General features: G+C 41.2%; 2 protein-coding genes across 5 annotated transcripts in view; one reads left to right on the forward strand and one right to left on the reverse strand.

Annotated features, from left to right (window-relative positions):
- Window positions 1–536: 536 nt before the first annotated feature.
- si:dkey-103j14.5 (isoaspartyl peptidase/L-asparaginase) lies at window positions 537–12,901 on the reverse strand. 2 transcript variants are annotated; one of them, XM_070541941.1, is made up of 8 exons: window positions 12,794–12,866; window positions 11,818–11,905; window positions 11,529–11,725; window positions 11,088–11,230; window positions 10,800–10,963; window positions 6,802–6,920; window positions 2,575–2,685; window positions 537–2,109 (listed from the first exon to the last, which is right to left on the reverse strand). In XM_070541941.1, exons 3-8 carry the CDS (start codon window positions 11,713–11,715, stop codon window positions 1,901–1,903), a joined length of 933 nt encoding a protein of 310 aa, XP_070398042.1. In that variant the 5' UTR covers window positions 11,716–11,725; window positions 11,818–11,905; window positions 12,794–12,866; the 3' UTR covers window positions 537–1,900. The 2 variants fall into 2 exon arrangements, with proteins under 2 accessions (XP_070398042.1, XP_015830128.3); XM_015974642.3 differs by lacking the exon at window positions 11,818–11,905 and having other exon boundaries at window positions 12,794–12,901.
- Window positions 12,902–18,934: 6,033 nt separating this feature from the next.
- Window positions 18,935–24,046, forward strand: part of khdrbs2 (KH domain containing, RNA binding, signal transduction associated 2) — a 165,833-nt gene continuing 160,721 nt past the window's right edge. For all 3 annotated transcript variants that reach the window (XR_008565676.2, XR_008565675.2, XM_054750129.2), the window contains exon 1: window positions 18,935–19,395. Coding sequence is in view for 1 of the 3 variants with exons in the window: in XM_054750129.2 (XP_054606104.1) it covers window positions 19,302–19,395 (94 nt within the window). In the remaining 2 variants the exon portion in view is untranslated. The remainder of the gene's footprint in view (window positions 19,396–24,046) is intronic.

Consider the following 24,046-nt stretch of genomic DNA (forward strand, 5'->3'; position numbering starts at 1 on the left):
TAAATTGCAAGCCTTTTAAGGTTTAAATCAGCCAACTGACACACTGCTTTTTCACTTCCAAGTTGTTTAAATTTTACTGCAATACCCATTTTAAGCCGGCATATGGCGTTATGTGCCCCGATTGCAATGACAATATAGAGAAAACTAACAGTTTATCTCTTTTTATTCCGCAATCCACATTGGTAGCAGTTCTCATAAATTATTTCAGAAATTCAGAACTGCTCTGGCGCTCTCCATCTACTTCTGATGCTCCACCTGCAGCCTGACTCCGTACCGGAGGCCGGTGACCCAACCCGGAAGTGTCAGTGGATCTTTCACTAGAGCTGCCACGGATTCGTCTGGGGGAGCAATAAAAATGATGGAAAAAATAAATGCATTAACGCTTCTGATTTGTAACGTGATGAAGGAGCTATTCCTCCAAGGTTATTTAACCTTTTCCACAGTTCCCTTTGGCACAGCGCCAGAGTGCATGAAACAGCCTCAAGGTCATGCATTCGCTTCTAAACTGTTTACTTTCCAGCAATGAAGACAGAAGATGAAGAGACTCTTTTCTTTTATTAAATCAAAGAACTCTATTTTCAATAAAGCTAATCAAAACAACTGTTAGTCAATAATACAATGTGACCGATCTGTGAAATCACAATGTTATGATTAATATGTTTTAATAAGTAATATGACTTAATCTAGTTCACGAGACACACTGACACACGTAAGGAAAACAATCACATGACACATTGCTGTACTGATCCAATCAGAACCTTCCTAGTCTGAAGCGTGGCAGAGTCTCTGTGGTGTTTATAAATCTGTCAGCTTTGATTTGTCCAGAATCAAAAACATCCAGATCAATAAAGCAGTTCCAACTCCATCTCAAGTTCAGTTCTTAAGATCAGTTCTCGATCCCATGAAGTTCACCGCATGTTAAGTGAAGTATTGGACCGGCCATTCTGTACTTCTCTTTTTAAGCTGAAAACCATCAAGCTGGGGAAAATCTGTTGTTTTGTGAACCAAGCAACGGTACCTTTCAGAATAAAAGCTGAACTCGCTGACCCAAGGAGGGTCCCCTTTTGACGCTGTGAAACACCTGTCGCTTTTACCTGGAGACTATCCAGAGACTGGTTCGTCGTACTGTCGACGCTGCTTCATCGGCTCCAGTACCAGAGGAGAATCTGTGGACCTGGCATCCAGATCTGTACGGAGGTCTCACTGAGGGTATGTGGATGCGACACAAATGGCGTCTCATGTGTTTATGACTACGAGCCTCAAACTCTGATCAGTTAGGAACAAAACATCTTCTCCCACTCAGACTTTGTTTCTCCGGATACGAGGGTTCTGAATAACACTCATTCACACACACCAACCATCTCACACCTCATTCAAACAGAGCATCCATCATTAGAGAGTTAGTCTTGTTAAATTGTTCACAACTATTTTAGTAATAAATTATCTTAAACGTTTGAAGGTCTCTCTCTCTTCTCTTGTCTCTCAGTTAATACAAAGTGTTATTTAAAGTCCCTGCAATAAAAAGATCCAATCTTCTGATTTAAATCACCCAGTGTCCATAAGATGGATTTCATACTCGATATGAAATTTTAATGCCTTATGGTCCTTAATTAAATGTAATTAACACTCATTACAGATTGCATTACACTGTATATGCATGGAGTGACTGGGAAATGTATTCGTAAACTGCTCGAAATAACTAGTATCACCCATTCACATTCAGACAAAAGGAGAAATGACCATATCAAACAAAATGAATTGTTCCTGTGTCTGTTAAACTAAGGTGAATGTCCTGGTTTTAAAAAACAGATAATTTGACTCTAATTGTGTTATTAGCATTAATCGAAAACAAATAATTAATTGAATCCCTGAATCTGAAAAATGATTTAAAAATAAAATGTTACTGGGACAGTTTCTCCTTTAACCTCTCATTTGGGTCTAATCCAAACCACAGCACATCCTGTTCCACAGCAGCCCAAGCCATTCGCTTGGTGGTGAAGGTGGCGGCCCATTGTCCTGATGGGGAAACAACGACTGCACCTCCTGCTCCGTGGACACGGTCACTCATATGCTGCAGAGACAACTGGGAGGCGTCGGCTACTGACTTACCTGGGACAAATAAAGAAGAAATACACATTATAGAATGACATTTCATTACAAAATAAATTATGAAAAAAGAAAAACATTTCAAATTACATTAAAACAAGACACGTTAATTAGTAGATTTTTGACACCTCAAAGACCTGCAAAGAGTTTAACTTGGACCTAATTTCAACAGTGGAAGGACCTCTGTTCAACTTGGATGTCAAAGATGCAGAGATGGCTAAAATTTCTCATGAACAAGTAATTTTTTTTTACTTTATGTATGAACAAACAGCATAACGAGAGAATAACGATCGCAATTGTGAAGTTGCAGGTTCACCAGTGATTGCCATTGCCTCCAGATGGAAGCAGGGAGAGAGGCTTAAAGGTGCAAGACACTTCATTTGCCTCTAGGTGGTGCCCTCTAAAAAGTTGCTTCAAAATTCTGCTTGGATAGTTGTACAGAAAAAGAAGCTCTGAGTATTATTTTACCTTGTTCAATGTGAGAAAGGATGAGTCGGGCCAGTGTCACTTTCAGAATCGATTCTCCGTGGCCCGTACATGATACTGCACCACTTGAGTTGTCTGCATACCCCCCACAGCCTTGTTTACAACACAGAAAATGAAAATACATTTTATTTTTGTATAAACCAAAATAAAAGCTTGAGTCAAAACTTTGAGATATAAAAACATTTAAATATACTTGAAAGAAACATAAAACAGCACAGAATAGAAAAGGATTAGTTTAATATGAACACACCAATGTAGACAATACAGTAAAAGTGTTGACACTGAAGCAGGATGTACTGTATGTTGAAATTAGTCTGTCTGTTTTAATCGTATCCGGGTCCAGATCGTGGGGGTAGCAGCCCCAGCAGAAAGGTCTAAATGTCCTCTCCCTTGCAAACTTCACCAGCTCCACTGAAGGTGCCCCTTGGCGTTCCCCAGCCAGCTCTGCAGTACAATCCCTCCTGAATTTCCTGGGTCAACATAAGGGCCTCCTGCTGGCAGGACACGCCTGATACACCTCCCATGGGAGGCATCCAGGCGGACGCAGACCATACGTTTGATCTTACAAGGTCTATAAAGTATCTTCCCCTGCCATCTGATCCAACTCACCACCAGGTGGTGACCAGCTGACAGCTCCACTCCTCTCTTCACCCAAGTGTCCAAAACATACGGCAGCAATCTCCAGAGTTAACGATTGACCTGTGACCTGGACTGTCCAGGTACCACATGTACCGATGGATGTCCTTATTTTCGAACAAGGTGTTCATTATTTTTTAACAGCGATTTGCACAGAAGTCTAATAATAGAACACCACCTAGGTTCAGATCAGTCTGCGGATTCGTCTGAATCACACCCCTCCAGATTATACTGTCACTGCCAACAGGAGCATTGAAAACCACCAACAGGATAATGGAGTTCCTGGTTTGACCACAACCTGAGATTTTGTCCTACAGCCCCCAAAAATGGTGGGAAGTCTGAGCTGCCTTTTAGCGTATAAGAAAAACAACTCTCAGGATCCTTCAACTGATCCAAAAGTACAGGGAAGCTATCCCTAGGGCAGGGATGGAGAATCCTGGTCCCTCAAGGGCCACTATTCAGCATGTTTCAGTTGTTTCCCTGCTTCAACCATCCTGATTTTAACCAGCGGGTGATTAACAGGCTTCTGCAGAGCCTGAAGTCTAAACAGATAATTAAGCCACTGAATCAGGGGTGCTGGAGCAGGGAAACAACTACAACATGCTGAATACCAGCCCTCCATGATTAGGGTTCCTCACCCATGCAATAAACCACAACATGTATGTCAAGAGTCTAGGATACTGGCTCTTGGTCAACTTCAGGAAAGCAGAGTCCAACCCCTCTGAAGGGTTTTGGTGCCAGAACCAATGCTACGTGTTGAGGCAAGTCCAACTGTATTGTAGTGACATGAATGGCCTCATTTGTGACCCAAAGGTCACACTTCCCCAGCTAGGTCGAGCTGGGTCAAGCTGTACTTCTGTCCACAGATTATCCATCACAGGAGACATAAGTCTGCTAAACCATCTTTAATCTGACTGCCTTTCATCTGTCTGCTGTTCCGTCCCAAGATGGACACTTCAAGATTTAAAATAATCATTTTTAATAAACTCTTTTCACTGTTTATTACAAGGTTCATAGCTAATCATTATAAATATATTTAATTACTGAAAGGAATTATTATTCTTTGGTTAATAATAATTATTATTTATGATAGTCAGTAATGTTTGATCAGTAACTAGAAGGTCATGTACACTTATACACACCATGCAGGACTGAATTCAGTAGTAAGTCGGACCTGTTCCCAGTGAGGGTTGGACTCCGCCAGGGCTGCCCTTTGTCACCGGTTCTGTTCATCACATTTATGGACAGAATTTCTAGACGCAGCCGTGGTGTGGAGTGTGTCGAGTTTGGTGGCAGGAGAATCTCGTCTCTGCTTTTTGCGGATGATGTGGTCCTCCTAGCTTCATCCAGCTCTGACCTTCAGCTCTTGCTGGGTAGGTTCGCGGCCGAATGTGAAGCGGCTGGGATGAGGATCAGCACCTCCAAATCTGAGACCATGGTTCTCGACCGGAAAAGGGTGGCTTGCCACCTCCGGGTCGGGGGAGAGGTCCTACCTCAAGTGGAGGAGTTTAAGTATCTCGGGGTCTTGTTCACGAGTGAGGGTAGGAGGGATCGGGAGATCGACAGGCGGATTGGTTCGGCGTCTGCAGTGATGCGGACGCTGAGCCGATCTGTCGTGGGGAAGAGGGAGCTGAGCCAGAAAGCCAGGCTCTCGATTTACCGGTCGATCTACGTCCCAATCCTCACCTATGGTCATGAGCTTTGGGTAATGACCGAAAGAACGAGATCGCGGATACAAGCGGCCGAAATGAGTTTCCTCCGTAGGGTGGCCGGGCTCAGCCTTAGAGATAGGGTGAGGAGCTCGGACATTCGGGAGGGACTCGGAGTAGAACCGCTGCTCCTCCGGATCGAAAGGAGCCAGTTGAGGTGGTTTGGGCATCTGGTCAGGATGCCTCCTGGACGCCTCCCTGGGGAGGTGTTTCGGGCATGTCCTGCCGGCAGAAGGCCCCCGGGTCGACCCAGGACACGTTGGAGAAGTTACATCTCCAATCTGGTCCGGGAACGCCTTGGGGTCCTGCCGGAGGAGCTGGTGGACAAGGCCGGGGAGAGGACGGCCTGGAGCTCCCTAGTTGGGATGCTGCCCCCGCGACCCGGACCCGGATAAGCGGAGGAAGACGAGAGACGAGACGAGACGAGAGATAGTCAGTAATGTTTGATCAGTAACTAGAAGGTCATGTACACTTATACACACCATGCAGGACTGAATTCAGGTTAAAGGTAACTGCTCTGTATTGTATTTGCAGGAAAGAAGTGTGTCCCGTTTATTGAAGTATTTTGTGTTTAGAGTTTTTGACGTCTTGTCCATGCGTAGTTCAGGTACGCTCATAGCTGCTAGCCAAAACTCTGGAGTTAAAAGTTTTCTGGCTTTACTAAAATACCTGTCTGTACTTATTTGATTGATGGTAGTTTTACTTTCTATTAGACTCCAAATGTAATCATTTGGCACGTTTCTAATTCATAATTTGTAATAATGTATAATGTATATCTGTGATATTAGCATTAGCATTCCTATGGGTTTTTCCACGTATATTAGCATTGCGCTAACCACTCGCTGCCAAATTGCAGAATTTGCGATTAGAAAATCTCTTTTTGTCACATCGCAATTTAATTGCACATGCAGTAATCGTTCAGCCCTAATACACATGCAGCTCTATGCTAAAAGTGTATTTTAAAAGAGGTAATGATGGATTTCTTTGTAAAAGTTATATCCATCTTTCCAATTGGACTAACGTAATGTGATAACAACGTAACGTGATTACGTAATTCCGTAAGGTTCATGTTCAGCCAATCAACTACTTTGACGTCATCGGCAGCCGACGGACCCCAAGCCGATCTTGCACCCGAGCAGATCTTTTACCGACACCGGACCGAGTACCCAGAGGCTGACAACATCCTCCCTTTGACCTCCGGATCCACACAGAGGGTCGTCTGATCGGTGAGGTAGAACATAGATTGCGTCCGATGCTGTTCTCTTTAAGAAATAACTTCGTTAGCTGCAAGACAAACTCTTTCACCCAGAATGCGTTTCTCTCTCGGATAGGAACCTTCTGAGATTCCATCCACGCATCCAAATGCACGCATTTCGTTTTAGTTTTCACCCAGACACAGATTGCTTTTAATACCAAGTTTTAATATCAAAGCTGTTATAAATTGTCATTTATAAATTGTCATTTAAATTGTCATCTTTAAATTGTTAGTAATAAATTCTTAACTTTTTTTAACCTGACTCTTCTTTGAAACAAAACACAGAGTGGTGTATATTAATTGAACAAGCAAAGATTCCATTAAGTCTTCTGGTTTAATAAATAAACTTTTGCTATAAATATCTTAAATTAAATTTTAATCTTTGGATTAAATATAGACCAAGCCCGTTGGTGTATGAACTTCTATCGATTATATAAATATCCTGGATTTTTATACATGATATAAGCTTCATTTGCTAATTTGTTTGATCTTTCTCAGAAACTAACAAAGCTGAATAGCAACAGCGTTAAATCCTGGTTATGTAGATTATCAACGCTACAGTATCTAGTTGGTACCGCTCCACCTCTGGCATGAAATCCAAAATCTCACCAACAATGGGAGAGTCTCCAACTCTGCCGACCATTTTGTTCCTGATGCCTCCAGTTGATGTTGCACAAGCAACATTACCAGCCGAGTCCACAGCTACAGCCCCCACAGTATCATGAGCCCTGGGAGAGGAAACATGTTCTTACATTAAAAGAGTAATATGCACTGCATGCCATATGCAGCAGATCTGACTTGGAGCTTTGTATTTAGTGTCAGACGCTGAGTGAAAAAGGATTTACTGCTGTGCTGGTTTCTTTTGTCAAAATCAACTGAGACTGACAAGTCCTCTTGATTCCCACTGCTTGGTAAGTCTTTCCTTTGATACAGTCTGACACAGCAGAGGATCCAACAGAATTAGATTCAAGTAAAGGTTTGTTCAGAATAATTTCACTTATTGCCTGCTAGATAGTTTCCAGTCAGGCTTTAGACAACACCACAGCACTGAGACTTGACTGTTTAAGGTGTTAAAAGATAGTTGTCTAACTACATGTTCAGGCAAAACATCTATCCTAACGATGCTCTTACTCAGTGCGGTTTTTGAAACTGTGGACCACAACATCCTTCTTGATAAGCTCATAACCTGGGTGGGCCTTTCATGCACAGTCCATAGTTGATTCCAATCCTATTTTGAAGACAGTGGTTCTGTTGTTTCTATTGGTGATCACAAATCAAAGCTGAACACCATGACACATGGGGTCCCTCAAGGTTCAATTCTTGGACCACGCTCTTCAATATCTACATGCTCCCCCTGGGTCAGGTCATACACAATAACAACATTGCCTATCGTGGTTATGCAGATGACTTCATGACCACAGATGTCAGAGCCACAGGTCTGTAATCAGTGATCCTTGGTTTCTTGTGGACTCTAATTGTGTTATTGTCTAGCCATCCTGATTATGTCTCCTATGGTGGAGATCTTGAAGCAGGCGGGCACATGACATGCCTCCAGTGAGGAGTTTAAAATGCCCGTAAACACTGGGGTCAGCGCTTTAGCACAGTGCTTTAAGCCTGATTTATACTTCTCCGTCTGTGGAGACACACAACGCCATTATGCTTCGGCGCAAGGGCTCTCCGACGGGCTCACAGAGGGTGATGGAGAATTGCCCAACATTTTAAACATCCGTCGAAAGTGACGGAGACCGCAAACTTGTGATTGATCAGTATGCTGCTTTCTGTAAATTCCTCACCAGCACCGCCATTGCCTCGTTAAAAAAATATTTAGCAGCTGACCCAGAACAGATTGAAGAACGCATCAGGGATAAAGTCTGAAAATAAGAACGTTTCTTCACCCGTGAAGGAATGATTACAAAATACGGAGCAAACGTGGACGGAAACGATGAGAAAAGTGGGTTTAGAGGTGACGTGCGCATAAAGAGGTGGATGAGAACGAAGGACACATTTGTCCGTGTTATAAAGTCTCTGAAATACATAAACACATTAGTAAATACATGATCGTGGACCAGATACACGAATGTTATGGTGGTAGCATACCACAGAAAAACGCTACTCCCTCTGTTGTCCTGGCGGGGAATTACTTTTCAACGCTCCACTGCCTGAACAGAAGTTTGAATGTGAAAACCTTTCCAACACTCCATGTGCGTCTCTCTGTTGCGGAGCTCACGGAGAAGTATAAACCAGGCTTTAGAGTGGCAGGAGATACACCATCAGGGCTGGGGGCTTTTCGTGCATTTAGAGTCTTGAATTGCTTCCTCACATCTGCCTCACGGATGTGTAGGGTTGTGGTGGAGGTGTGTGATATGAGAATTTCCTGGGTGGGGGGTGAGGAGGAGGGTATTGAGGGTAAATTCTACAGTGATGGTGACGGCTCTGGAGTGAGGGGTTGGGACTGTATGAGCTGTGAGAACTTCCTGATGGCGCATCAAACTGACATTAGAAGTTGTTTAGGCTGTTGGCCAAGAGCAGATTGTCAGTAGATGTGGGGGATCTGGGTTTGTAGTCAGTGATGTTTCTGAAACTTTCCACACAGAGGCCGGGTCGTTTTCAGAGATCTGCTGCAGCATTTGGTCATGAAGCTGGTGTTTAGCTTTGGCCAATTCTTTGCTGAACCTGTATTTAGCATTTCTGTAGAAGTCCTTGTGCCGACTTTTCAAAGTTTCTCTCTTTTGTAACCACGCCTGTTTGAGTTTTGGGGTAAACCAGGCTTTGTCGTTGTTATAACTCAACCTGGTGCATGATGGTATGATGCTGTCCTGGCAGAAGTGGATGTAGGAGGTGACGATATCTGTGTATTCTAAAGTGTCAAGCTGCCCTTCTGCATTAAATTTGAAGCCAAAAAAGAAGTGGCAAAATTGCAGTTCCACCCTCATAGTAGCCCCCATAGGGGCTGGCAGCAGAAGAGAGAAAATCCTCATTGCCTCCCTTATTAAAAATGCACTTTTTACAGCAGAAATAAACATGTCTACAGCCTGGTTAAAAAAAAAAAACATTTTAGGTTTAATAGATCTAGTTTATATTAATGACAACTCTGGAGGGGGGATAACTATTTTGTTCAAGTGGAACTTAATGCTTAAAATGTGAATAATTAATGAGCATCCACATGACTTCAGAGCTAGCTCCGGAGAAAGGTCTCAGCCTGAGCCTCGGCCTCACGTTAATAGGTGTTCGGCCATTTTGGCTCTCTGATCTTTAGTTTTGTCTGTGTGATTGTGATCGTGTTTGGATGTTAATCATGGCATTAGTTGGACAAAAGGGCACACTGTGGTTACTAACAGATCATCCAAGCAGTTTCTGCTTCTTTTTATCAGTAAGTAAATTTCTGTTTCTATACTTTATTTTGCTGGTTGAATGGGGGGGAAATGCTGTGTCAGACATGTTAGTGGGGCTGCATAAGAACCTTGAGCAGGTGCCCAGCTTCTCCTGTCTCCTGCCTGAGAATAGCAGGCGGCTGCCTGTTCCCTCCCGTTTCCCGGGGCAGCCGGGCCGGCTCCGACACGAAGCTGTAGTCATGCTGGATCTCTGAGGGAGACCACAGAAACACTGCAGCTCTTTTTGTTGACCCTGCTTCACTTCTGAGTCACTCAACTGCATTTTCTCGCTGAAAACACCCATAAAACTCTGTTGGCTTCAGGTTCGTATGTTAGTATGTCCCGCTGATCTCTAGCTCCTGGAGAAGGGACCATCAACAACAGCGGACACGCGGATCTTTCACCACGGTGGACCAGCGAAGCTCAATATCCGCGATCAGCTTACCTAGTTATGATTTCGTTACTAAGCAGGCCGGAAGTGCCTTTACTTTGGAGTGGCTCTACCGCATTTTTCTTGCTGAAAACAGCCAGAAAACCCTGTTAGCTTTGGGTTAGCATGTAGCTAATGTCTTGCTTATCTTCGACCGTGGAGCAAGAGCTGATGTAAAAGGCCACAGCGCCCCGCAATGATCGCATCGGTCTGAAGCTCTGCCTGTAATTTAACAGTCCTAGTCCATATTAGATCTCCACAGGCGATCAGCGACTACATCCTCGCATGAGAGCCAGTCTGCTGTGCGGGTGAGATTCCCCGATCCAAGAAGCCCTTAGCTCCTTGGGTTAGCCAAGTTAGCTAGCAGCTACACTGGTTCATTTGTTCCAACCCCGTTCCAAAGGTCGTTTGAATGTCTGGGCGTGACGGGACCCATGACATGGTCAAAATGGCGGTGGTGGGAACAAAAACGTATAATTCTAGCCTATAGACATGAATTGTCCAGTTTATATGTCGATGGTGGCAGCCCTCCTTACAGCCCAGTCTGTGTTCTCTAAGCATGTGCGAAGCTCATCTACAGCATCGTTGTTCCACTGATTTGTTGACTTCACAATGGGTTTGGAGAGTTTTAGCCTTTTTTTGTACGCTGGAAATTCGTTCATCTTTAAGCAAACTAGATCTAATGTGGTTAAATAAGTAGGCTCTGCTTTTTTCAGCTCAGTTTTTATTTCTCTAGTCTTTCTTAAAAGGAATCAGAAATTCTAGTGGAAACAGAAACTCAGGCGGGAACATCAAGTCACACATACCACTTAGAGTTGAAATCTGTCAGCACTTCAGCGTCATAATTATCCATCTTACTCCACTCTGTTCGTTCATGATCAGAGACCAGGGAATCTGAGGGAACGGAGCCGACACCAATGCTCTCTGCAAAAAGGTTACCACCTCGGCCTGTCAGCATGACATGGGACGTCTGAAATAATACGATCATTCATTAAAAATTCTACTTGACACAACAAATAATCAAAATGCACAATATAATATAGAGATGGCATCATTACAAAATGTAAAAATTAGAATTGATATTTAATAAATACCTTCTCCATCACTGCTCTTGCCAGTGACACGGGATTGGCGATGTTCTTGACTGATGACACTGCACCGCAAGCTAGAGTCCTTCCATCCATGATGATGGCATCCAGCTCTACTTCTCCATCAATATTTAGTGTTGCTCCATGCCCTACAGGGGAACAATACATTCAGCATAAGGCCTACCCTCATTTGAATGTTCAGGAGCATAAAACGTTTTATTTTGACTGCAATAACCTCAGGAGTCCACAAGATGGAGGCAAAACTGTGCTAAAGGTGTGTGCTTATGTCATGTATTATAAAAGAAGTCAGTAATTGTTAGACAGAATGAAAGCCTATAATTGACTCACGGCCACCAGCTTGCTAACTTTAAGTTGTTTGTCTATTATAGATCCTATCAAATATAAAAAGTTTGTCTAAACTTGTGTGAATGTGCTTTTGATCAATACCAGCATTAAAATCTGGGTTGTCTTCCAAAGCCCTCACGGCAGCCTCAACAGCATCCAGTGCACTTCCTCCACGTCTCAGCACAGAGAAGCCCTCACACGCTGCACTTTTCACGCCGTCAACAGAAGCCTTGGCCAGCTCCTCCGGTATGGCCCATGCTCCGCCGTGCACAAGCAAGACTGCGGGCATGTTTATGATCCTGAGGGTGTGGGGGTAAACCATATGAGTGATAGGTAAAACAAGTCAACTAAAAAATACAGTTTAAATCATAACTTCTACTTTAATACACACCCAGAAGGCTGGAATGTGTGTTAAGTTCAGCGTAACTGTTTCTAGACCAGAGGTCTGCAAAGTCACAAGTTCACAGCTGTTACAGGACCTGTTGGAAAGAGACCATCTGTAATTTATGTTACATATAGAGCAGGAGCAGGGCCACTGAGATTATCTCATTAAATTTATTAGATCATCTTTTTTTCCTCCTCCATAGATATCTACTCCCGTAAGAGATTAGTTATTTTGAGAGGAAATAAAACAGAAACATTGTTTCTATTATTGATTTTTAAAACTAAGAAAAAAAATCTTTTGCAACTTTTTACTACGGGATGTTATTTGTGCTAAAATGATGTAAAACACATAAATGCATCTAATACTACCAGTACTTTCTGGTAATTGTCATTCTGATGTGGAAATTCAATTCCAGTATCCTATTGAACAAAACTAAGCAGCAGCTGTAAACCTCTGGTCTAGATCAACACACATAAAAATAACTATAATTTTCATTTGTTTTTTGCATTTTTCACTCAAAGACATAAGTTAGCCTGGCAAGCCATGTGAATATATAGGGTATATCTTGCAAGGCAAGAATTTGGTCTACTTCACTAGGCTAATAATAATTACCTTTTTTTTTTCCTGCTGCTGATAAGAAAAAACACTCAGAACTTTGAACTTGACTTAGGTGTTGTAGTTCATTTATCAAATGTTCTACTTGTTCTAAGTTTATTATTTAAAGTAAAAATATGCTGGGTTGTTTTCTTAGTGTTAAATTTGAAATTTGTTTTAGAGTTGGACGCAAAATCCTCTTTTTGCAGCAACATTTCAGAATTTCTGTGGTTACAAGCAGCAATAATATGTTTTTTTTTAATTATTGTTAGGCTTTCTCTTGACATTTTTTTAACGTTGCACCTGTTGAATCGTTGTCAGTGATCTTTTTTCTTATTTCACACCTTACTGAATCAGCAAGTATTAACGCAAAAAAAAAATCACCTACCTTTTAATCAATTTCCCACCCTACTCCCATGGAGATCTCCCGACTGACACCACGTGACTTCAACAGGACGACTGGAACATGCGCATGCGTCACACTTACGTAACGTCTGACGTAATTCCAGTCTTCCGACAGGACCCTTTGTTTTCCCGATTGAAATATAATTATATAATAATTCAAGTCTTTTGATAGCTTAAATTTTGTGGGGAAAAAAGTCTTGATTTGACTCAAAAGTGCTCAACAGGCTTAAAATTCGTGCAATCCCCAGACCAAGGAAAAATCATGATCAGTTTAAAATTTTAAACAATTAGGATGAAATATGAGAAGCAGAAATCATACCGAAAACGTTGTAAAAGCCGAGGAAAAATGGAAGAAGTCAGTCTTGCATCTGCTGCTGTGATATGTAAGGTCAAACAATGACCACTAGATGGCGGTAAAAATCCACGATTGGATTTCCAGGAAAGGAATTAGAAAACCAGAAAATTGAACATCACAAAAGTGAGCTTCTTTAAACAAAACAAACAAAAAATATATATAAATGAATGAATAAGCAAACAAACAAATGAATACATAAATAGTACATTTTTTCTCTTGTGTGTAGTGTCATGGTGGTGGAGTGTTGATAGTAAGTTATAGAAGTTTATTTATGTTGCACTTATCACAGAAAGATAAATCACAACGTGTTTCACAAAGGTAAACAAAACAAATCATAAAATGATTATAAAAACAAAACCACAAAATGTCATGAGATAAATAGGTTATTAAAATCAGAAAACACAAAATTTTTAAAAGCTGTTTTAAATAATAGACATGCACAGCATTCCAGGTGGTGTCTCGCTAATGTTACAGAAGTGAATGATTTCACTGACTGAAATTGCAATCTGCTAACATCTAGTCAGCATGAAACCCAAAGACGAATAGCGATGAGCGCTGGTCAGCAGTTCATTGTTTCAAGCTGTCAAGCAGAAAATTTGAGTTGTGTCTCAATTTGGAGACATCCAGTGCTGCCAACAATAAAAGAAAAACACAGAATCAAACACAAAAAAACTCCTATCTGAATCAGGTTTTTTTTTGACAAAATGTTTATGTGTTGCATATTATTTAATTCATGCTATAGGTACAATTTCCTCTTTTGTTACTTAAAATCAAAATTAAATTGTTTAGCAGGAGAGAAACAAAAATTTCCCTTACAGTCTTCTCTACATCAAAAACAAAATGTGATACTAATATATTGTAATATGACCACTCTAGTCAGTTTTGATATTACTTTAAGATATTACTTTATTGCTATACGAGAGGAAAAAAGTAGCATTATCAAAGAAAAAACTGAAAACAAGACTAACCGTATATGCAGAAACTGACATGAACATAAAAAGTCGTGCATCTATTAATAATGCATGCATTACAACACAAATCACATTAACACTAACCAGCATTAATGGCAAACACGTACAGTAGGTATGGAAAATATTTTCACTCTGTTACATTGCAGTAATTTGCAAAAATCAAATAAATTAATTTTTAATTTAATTTTTAATAAATTAATTTTTCCTCAATGTACACACAGGACCCCATATTGACAAAAAAACACAGAATTTTTTAATTTATGCAGATTTCTTAAAAAAGACAAACTGAAATACCACATGGTCCTAAGAATTCAGACCCTTTGCTCAGTAATTGGAGCGCCCTTTTGAGCTAATACAGAGTCTTCTTGGTAAAGATGCAACAAGTTTCTTACACCTGGATTTGAGATCCTCAACCATTCCTCCTTGCAGACCCTCTCCAGTTCTGTCAGATGTGATGAACGTGATGTGTGGTGAACGTTGGTGGACAGACATTTTTAGGTCTCTCCAGAGAGAGAGAATTGGGTTTAACCCTTTAACGCCGTCACCAAGATAAAAGGGATAAACACATCCCACTTTTGCATTTTTGACGTGGGGCAATAAGGCCTTTAGTTTAATGTTGTAGCGTACTCAAAGACCAAAATTTTCATCAAAATGACCAGAAATTTACTTTTTAATTTGCAGACACAAACCCCCCATCTGTCTGGCCTACAAACAAGAAAGCCCTGCACAAGACCTCGTTACCAAACAATTATTAATATTAATAATTTATAAATTTTAAGGTAATATTTATAATAATGTTACACTTTTTCCTCAAACTTCTCTATATTCTTTAGAATTTTCTTGTTTTACTAGTATTTTTCTTGTTCATTTAATGCTTAAATGTGATGTGGCAGCTTTAGAAATGCTCAACTGGTTGAGCAGACAGGCAAAGGGATAAAGTAAAAGTTGATCTGGTAGTAGTCATGTTGACCGCTGTCACGTCACCGCATGCTGACACAGGCCTCCAACCTGTGAAGAGCGGTGAGCTTCAGCCGTACTGGTGAGCTACTGGTAGTTCAACCCCCCAAAGCAACCCCTCAGCTGAGTGTCAAGCGGGGGCGGTAATTGGTCCCATTTTTACGGTCTTCGGTATGACCCGGCCGGGGTCGAACCCCGACCTCCCAATCCCAGGGCGGTCACTCTACCACTAGGCCACTGAGACGTGTATAAGAAAAGGTCTGTAGGCACGTTATATGGTTACTGAAGGTTCCATGCAGGTGAATCCTGTTCATGATAATGGATGAAGATCCCTTTGTTCAGTTAGAAGGGTAGATAGGATCTATTTTGTTTTATTAATTTCATTATTTTGGCACCACCTAACTGCCACTGTCTCCCCCTCCTCCACAGTGGTACCTGCAGCATCCACATAAACAAAACAGCAATAAAAGCTGTGATAAACTGAAGTTTGTGTGTGGAGTGTCATTCCTTATGGTTGTCCAGTTACTACCTTCTCACCTTCCCGACCTGGAAGGACGGATGGGGAGTGGGGGTCTGTAACAATCGCATAATAATCAGGTTGCCTATGCCGGATGAATAGCATATGTTTATTTGAATTACATGTCATTTATACTTGTGTAACAAACCAAACTATTCAAAATGCATCATATTTAGTCATTTTCCATTTAGTACAAACAATAATGATTAAGAACATTCAGATCACCTTGTTCAAACAATTTTATTAGTATTAAAGCCTCTCAACATCCATGACATGAAACTCAAAGGACACATCCTTGTGGTTCACTTTAAAATTTTTAATGAATAATCCATGTACAACTACTTCCATTTTTCTAATCCATCTCACTTCTCTCCATCCTCGCTCATTCTACTTTTTCTCCATTCAGAGTAATACATGTGAGTGACTTACCATACAGCTATACAGCTGAGGCAATAGATTTTTACAGCACATGTTGCTGAGAACAATAACACACTTGACATGTAGACTCATCCATTTGCAACTAGGGCTTGTTATGGTCTCCGTAATTTTCATCAGCCCTCCAGTTATGCTGTTGCTGTGGCTCCCTGTGTCCCCGGTGTTCCTGTCGTTCAGCACCAGAGACAGATCCTGCTCCACAACTCTCTCCCTCAGGAGGCTGCAGCCGATTCAGCACCAAGGAGAGAGGCACGCCCGACCCAGCAGCAGAAACAGCTGAAAACAATCGGCTCACCTGTCATGAAGAGCCATCCTCACCTGAGGATACTTAAGCAGGCTCCCAGTGACATTTGACATAGACCAACTCTGTTGTGCTCCTTAGCTAACATTGTGGATTTACGTTACTCCAAGAGCTATTCAATTCTGGGCCTGCTCTCTGAGTCGATGCCTCACACTGCACATGCGCAGTTCATTCCCTATCCTAATATTTTGCTAACCTGCAGGAAATGTCAAGGACAAAGTTCTACAGAAAGAAGCAAAGAGTTATCAGAAATGTTTCTAAGTTGTTCACTAGTTGCTAAGGATGAGTCAAGGGGGTCTGAAGAGCTGTTAGAAGTAGCGACAAAGTTGCAAAGATGACAACACTGTGCACCGAAACAGAATTCATAAGGACCCCAAGATGGTGACAAATAAGATTATCTGGTCTGAGGAGACCAAGATAGAACTTTTTGCCCTTAATTCTAAGTGATATGTCTGGAGAAAACCAGGCACTGCTCGTCACTTGTCCAATACATTCCCCACAGTGAAGCATGGTGGTGACAGTATCATGCTGTGGAGGTGTTTTTCAGCTGCATTGACAGAACGACTGGTTGCAATCAGGGGAACGATGAAGGCCATCAAGTACAGGGGTATCCTGGACAATAACCTTCTCCAGAATGCTCAGGACTTGGGCCAAAGGCTTACCTTCCAACATGACAACGACCATAAGCACACAACTAAAAGAACAAAGGAGTGGCTTCATGGCAACTCTGTGACTTTTCTTGAATGGCCCAGCCAGAGCACTGACTTAGCGCTGTCGGTTAGCCTTGGCGCTAGCATTCAATGCTTCCGTGTAACGTTAAAGGTGTCTTTTAGCAAACTGTGTGGGCTTTCATGTGTCTTGCACCAAGGCGAGGCTTCAGACAGGCCACTCTGCCATAAAGCTGGTGGAGGGCTGCATGGATGATTGACTTTCTGCAACTGTCTCCCATCTCCTGATTGCATCTCTGGAGCTCAGCCACAGTAATCTTTGGGTTCTTCTTTACCTCTCTCACCAAGAATCTTCATCCCCAGTAGCTCAGTTTGGTTGAACGACCTGCTCTAGGAAGGGTTGTGGTCATCCAAAATGTCTTCCATTTAAGTATTATGGAGGCCATTGTGCTCTTAGGAACCTTAAGTGCAGCAGATATTTTTTGTAACATTGACTTTTCTGTCAATATGGGGTGCTGTGTGTACACTAATAAGGAAAACAGAATTTAATTTATTTTAGCAAAGGGCTGCAGTATAACAAAGAGTGAAAAATTGATGGTGGTCTGAATACTTTTCATATCCACCATATGTGAGAATGATAAAATGATTTAGCCCTCAATAGATTATTTTAAAGCATTATGTAAGCAGCAAGTTCATTATATTAAAAGGATCAGCAAACATACTGGTTAAATTAAGACATATAATGAAAGGGAAAAGTGTTGCTAATATTTAAACTTATTCAATTTCAGATTTTATGAGTTTTAATCCTTAATGTGCCACAAAACCCATCAGAAACTGCAAGTCTGACTTTTCCAGACAATTAGCTGTTTCAGCGCACAGCTCCAAAATCCTTAATTTGGACAATGAACCTCTCGGCCTATTAAAGAAGAGACATAAATAACAACAAAACAATTAACTTAGACTTGTGAAAAACTACTGTCTGCAGTGCAAAGAGAAACAACTTTAAAGGTCAAGTGGAGCTAGGATTGGTCCCTCAGCCTCATTTGCTCTCAAATCTCATTTGTGAGCAAGAAAATCAGCCAGCATGCTGAGCTGAAGATGACTGAAGATTAAGTTAATGTGCTTGTAGGAAAGAGAGGCAAATGCTATTTACTCACTCCAGTATTGAGACAGTCCGGTAATACAAGTATTGTCTTTTTTCTTTATTCGTCAAACTTCATTGTTTCAAATAGACGGACAAACAAACAAAGTCAGACAAACATTACCTGAGTAAATACAAAAAGCAGGGATGATTTTATCTATTAAGGGGAACCGCTATCAAGTTACCCGGCCATGTGAGACAACACAAGCACAATGTTAGTTTAAACCAAATTCATTAAAGTAGACACAAAAACAGCAAAATTCACTATAAGAACGACAGAAAAAACTTTATTGTTCTTTAAAATCCCATAAAAGACGAACGGGGAGCGTCCTGTGAGCGCATGCTGAGTTCAGCACCACGGACAGCGACACAAACGCAAGAGTTTCATTCGTCCTGCAGGGGGCGCTGTTTCTACAGGCTACTTCAATGAACGCTCTCAAAACACAACGCGACTAAGACGATCATTAGTAAGGTAATTAAATTAGTTTATCATTAGTTTAACATACAAATTAAATGACACGGGGGGAAATGCGGACTTCAGCTAAGAACTATGTGAGTAATTATGTTAAAATAAAAATGTTTGGACGGTTTTACAACAAAATGGACTCGCTTTTACACAAAGAGGGAAATAACACTTTTCCAAACTAAAACCCTTGCAGGATTCTTTAATTGTGACTTTGATAGCTTTTATTATTATTTTTGTCTTGTGCGTAAAAGTAGTTGGCGCGATATCCTGGCCAACATTTCCATATATCTAATCGGATCTTATGCGCCAACTGCGAGTTTTCGCCCCTCTTGTTCCTTTTATTAATGCCAGTCCCAGAATGCGGCCAATAATGTGGCTGCGGGGCGGGGAGGAGTGCAGGCTGCAGACCCTGGGAGGCTGAGAGTCTGGCGGCTCGCCGAGGAGAGAAGACAGAGGCAGAGATGGGCTCACACCTCTGAATCACTGCTCACTTTCCACTCAGGTGCACCGGAAAGCGGAGACAAGCGGACTTTTCCCTCAAGCTTTTTCATTTATTCCGCTGCTAATTTAAGACAATCAGCCACCAGAGCGCTGGAAAGAGGACCTTTAGTTGCATTCCGACGCTCAGCACACCCCTCGTCTCACCTGCGCGGCTCGTGGAGAGGTCCGCCGTCATCACAATGCATCCGGAGAAGTGCTGCTTACCTGAGCTGGTGGCCGAGAAAAACAGCATGGATCCGTCGTTCGTTCATGCGGTGCGGCTGCTTGCAGACGGTAAGTCAGGTATCCATCCTCTTGATTCAGCTCTTAATGCTGCTTATTGACATTTATGGCGACGTGTTTGTTTTTCTTCTTAAAAACATAAACATTCATGTCCTGGAAGTGCAGAGACGTAATTTCAGTTAATTGCAACGCATTTCCCTTTATCTGAAGGGTCTTTTCCCGGTTGTTGTCACGTGTGTTTACTTTTCTCTGATTTTACTGAGGACTTTGTTAGGAAAAGCTATGAAAATTAAAGTGTGTAAAGAACGAATCCTGAACTGTTAAAATGTTGCCAGGAAAAGAACTGGAAGTGTTCAAAAAGCTGTCCTGGTTGGCTGCCAGACAAAAGGAAGTGAGAGGGACTAATCACGCTAATTGTGTAATGAAGTGGATGTTAATCCTCTGAAAATACACAGAATTCTGAGAGCTGAGCGGTGCTCAATCTTGGAGAGAGTTTAGATGTTAAATGGCTTTAAAAACTGTGGATCTTTATAATAACTTTAGAGTCAAAGAAATTCGGAATAATCAGAAAAGTTGGCTTTTCAGCAGCAATAAAACAAGAATAACTGACATTTCACAAAACAGAGCAGCGAAACAGAAACATAAGGGCATTATAAGAGGTTTTCTTTTTTTATTATGTTCTTTTAGTCCATGTTTCATCAAAAAAGTAGTAATTTTCTTCATTTTTGGGCTTTTGTTGCTGTCTTTTTGTTTTCATTTCAAATTTTGGATTACATTTGGGTATTTTCACATCCCAAAAACAAGTTTCTTACCTATAACATGTGACAGTCTGGGTGTTTGTGTGAGTGCTCCTAGCTGGTTGTGTCTCTCTGTTGTCCCTGTGATGGACTAACGTGTCCAGGGTGCACCTCATCTTTTTGCTGATGAGAGCAGTGGTAGTCTGCAGCTTCCTGCAAAGCTGAGCAAGATAAAGTGGGTGAAGAAAAAAGAAAGAAATCATTTCCCCTGTTGTTTTGGGGCTTTGTTGTTGTATTTGTGCACCTCAATACACAAACTCTTGCTTTCCTGCTAATCTTCTTTGAGATTAAATAAACTAATTAAAAGTCACCATTACCATATGGCAATGTTTTAGATGCACACATGAAGATAAAAGCTACATTTTGTCCTAATGCTGCTTTACTTTGTTTTCAGTTTTAGGATTTAAATGTGTCACTGATAACCCTAAAGCAAACACGAGCCCCCAACCCTTTACAAATGTACTTTCTCCATTTGTGGGTTGAAAATAGTCTCTTTGTTCTAAATGCACATGGCTGGGGAGAGTGGTGGTAGTGGGGTATGAAAGTATCAAAGATCTGCTTTGTATTGCATGGATGTATAAATATAGTTTTTCATCATTTTCACATCTGCTCTGATATGAAAAGAGAGAAAACAAATAAAACAAATACAAATGGACCGATATGGACTTTCCTGTCCTAGATACCGATACTGGTGGCGGTCATAGTTGATTTATTTTTGGGCTGATGTTCATGGCCGATATGTAGATGTTTTCCATACTATTTTCAGCTAATCTAATAACTTCATCAAATAATAGCTGATGTACGGCATTTCTGAACCTGAAAATGTTTTTAAATTAAACCAATTGTTGAATTTTTTGCTCAGTGTTAAAATCAGACATTTAAACACAGTTAAAGACCAAGTTCACTGAGAAACCGGCCTTTTTTGCTATTTTCTAAATGTGACTCTGAGTTTCACATGCAGGCTGAACGTGGAAATATTCTTCTATCCTACTTCCTGAAACAGCTGCAAATAGAAAATAGATGGGACAATGCTCAGATTAGTAAAGCCACTCAGATCTACGTCACACTGTACTTAACATTCATGGATTCACCCATTTTGGCTCGTGAGCAGAGAATGTCTCGGTTAGTAGAAGCTAACTGTTAGCATTAGCAACTCCACAACATGGCAGAACTCCTTCACTCCTTCAGGCTTGAGTTATTTCTGGAGATAAAACATCAATGTTGCAAAGAAAACAGTCAGTGTTAGTCACATTGCTGTTAGCCAATCAAAGGAGGGATGTCCAAATATGGTAAATGGCCTGTATTTGATATAGAACCTTCCAGAGTAATGGAAACCCTCAAGGAGCTTTACAACACAATCAGTCATTCACCCATTCACACACCCATTCACACACTGGTGGGGATGAGCTACGATGTAGCCACAGCTGCCCTGGGGCGCACTGACAGAGGCGAGGCTGCCAAGCACTGGCGCCACCGGTCCCTCCGACCACCACCATCCGGCAATGTGGGTTAAGTGTCTTGCCCAAGGACACAACGACAGTGACAGACTGAACGGGGCTCAAACCTGCAACCTTCCGGTTACGGGGTGAGCACTTAACTCTTGTGCCACCGTCGCCTCAAATATGAGGACATTAGACTCCAAATCCTGTTGTCTTCTGCTCTAATCTCAACTGGCTAACTTCTACTTCCTGAAACATGAGCGCCAGAGCTTTTTTCCCCACAGAGATCGACTCACAAGGCATTCATTAAAAGTGTAGTTCACTGAAAAACCATTTTTGATGATTTTTTTTATTAAAATTGGTCACTCAGAGTTTTTCCTTCAGGATGAACATGAAAATAGCCTCCTACGCCTATCTCCTGCATTAGCTTCCAATAGAAAATAGGTGGTAAAACTAGGATTTCAATAGCCTGACAGTGTGACATCACCCTGTCACTTAGCAGGGGTGCACCCATTTTGAATCATGACAGGGAAGAGCAGACAATGTCTCATCTAGCAAAAGCTAACTATTAGCATTAGCAACTCCACAATAGTAGAACTCCTTCAGTCTCGTGTTATTGGTGGAGGTAAAACATTAATATTGCAGAACAGAGTCAGTGGTAGAGTCACATTGCTGTTAGCCAATCAGAGGCAAGATGTCCTAATATCAAGACAGAAGACTCCAAATCCTGCCATCTTCTGCTTCCCATTTGACTGGCTAACTTTTACTTCCTGAAACATGAGCACCAGATCTTATTCCCCACAGAGATCAACTGATAAGTCATTTATTAATGCTAAAGACCACTGCAAAAGAGAAAAAACAAGTGAACTGACCAAGTATTAAATATAAACCAGGTAAATAAAACGAAATGTCATTTGACTATCAATCTATCTCCACAAACAAATGTCAAATAAGCATAAACTATCTTCATCTGTTAATAGCAAAACAGACTTTTGCAGCTTATATGTTTCTATACTGTAGGTTTCAGTCACCTCATCCTTGTAAAACAACTAAACATCCTGTGTTTGATGTCTTTAAAGAAAGCCCGTGAAGTCACTGAGTTAGTGTTAGATTAATGTGCCGTAACTGGACAGGGTGCTTGTGGTCTGCTGCTCGGGCTCCTCGGAGCTTTCCTGCTGAAACGTGTTGATGAGACACCTGACGGCGCCACTTTTGTCACCAACCGGGGTGCAGATGGGATCATCTGTCACACACGACAGTGTGCCAGATTTACCACGGGCTTGACTCACATACATCCAAACATGAAAAAAGTGTTAATTAGCACGTTAAAACAGAGTCACGTAAATCCTCGCCCGCTGACATTTTTCTGTTTTCAATTTAAATATTCATTCCAGTCTGTTATTGCTTTTTTTTTTTGTGGTAAATTAGTCTTGGACACACATGGACTTCACTTTATCAAACAATGAAGGGTAATGCTGTATGATAAGCAGTACTGCATGAAATAATCCATTTGTGAGTCTGTATGCATCATCTGAAATTGTGGACAATTGGGACAGGCGGTCTTCGTGCACCACTTCTAAAAAAGGTATGAAAAAGCGTACAGAACAGGGAGTAACGATGATGATTTCACCCTGAGTCATGCGGCTCTTTTGACAGTTTTTGCTCATTGAAAATGCAGATTCATTCATCTCTTACGACAGCAAGATAAACGGCATAGCAAGATTTATAGATTCACAGTTATTTATCACTGAATAGAAAGGCATGTAATCCTGCATTATTCACATCATGGACAATAAAACCGCATAACATGGATTTACTGTCCTCGCAGCCAACGTCTCCATATTTATGAAATTATTTTTTCACAGTCTGAATAAATTATGTAATCTCTGCAGCCACTTGTTCTTTATCTGAGATGTGTATCTGTCTGATTTAACGACTCTGTAATTGATGTTCAGGAATTTCTTTAAGCAGAATGAGGACAAAATTCCCTTTAGTTTTTAAGGACATTAGAAATATTTTGAAGTCACTTTTTGCACAAAATTTTAAAATAATTAACATCCTACTTGTTACAGATAGGTTTCTGAACAGCCTCCGTTCAGAGAACTGGAGTTTTTGACCAGGACTGATGACATAATAGCAGATACAACCTTTTCATAGCAGTTAATGCAGTTATTTAATACACTGTTACTTCATTATTGATTTTGTATTATGCGGTATTTACATGAAATTATCTGGCTGATCATAAGCGTAAATATAATCAAAAGGAAAATGTAGAGCTTCAAGTGAAACCAGAGGCCGTTCTGGCAGGGACTGAATGACAGTTCTGCCAAAGTAACATTGTAATGCAAAACTGGCAACAATGCCATCAGTCCTGTGGGACATTAACTAATTTTGAAAGAAAAAATCTGTTGAGAAATCGATCTTAGTTGAGATAATTGTTATTTATAACTTTTACACAGAAACACT

The sequence above is a fragment of the Nothobranchius furzeri genome, chromosome 12, assembly GCF_043380555.1.
Source record: "Nothobranchius furzeri strain GRZ-AD chromosome 12, NfurGRZ-RIMD1, whole genome shotgun sequence".
In the NCBI taxonomy this organism is placed as follows: domain Eukaryota; kingdom Metazoa; phylum Chordata; class Actinopteri; order Cyprinodontiformes; family Nothobranchiidae; genus Nothobranchius; species Nothobranchius furzeri.

Bases quoted from the DNA above. Each gene is read 5' to 3' on its own strand.
- si:dkey-103j14.5 (XM_015974642.3), bottom strand. From the start codon at position 11,715: ATGCCCGCAGTCTTGCTTGTGCACGGCGGAGCATGGGCCATACCGGAG. The intron at 2,686-6,801 runs GTGAGATTTTGG...GTTGTAAACAAG, and splicing joins TGGAGACTCTCCCATTGTTG to GCTGTGGGGGGTATGCAGAC. The intron at 2,110-2,574 runs GTAAAATAATAC...TATTTGTCCCAG, and splicing joins CCTTTCTCACATTGAACAAG to GTAAGTCAGTAGCCGACGCC.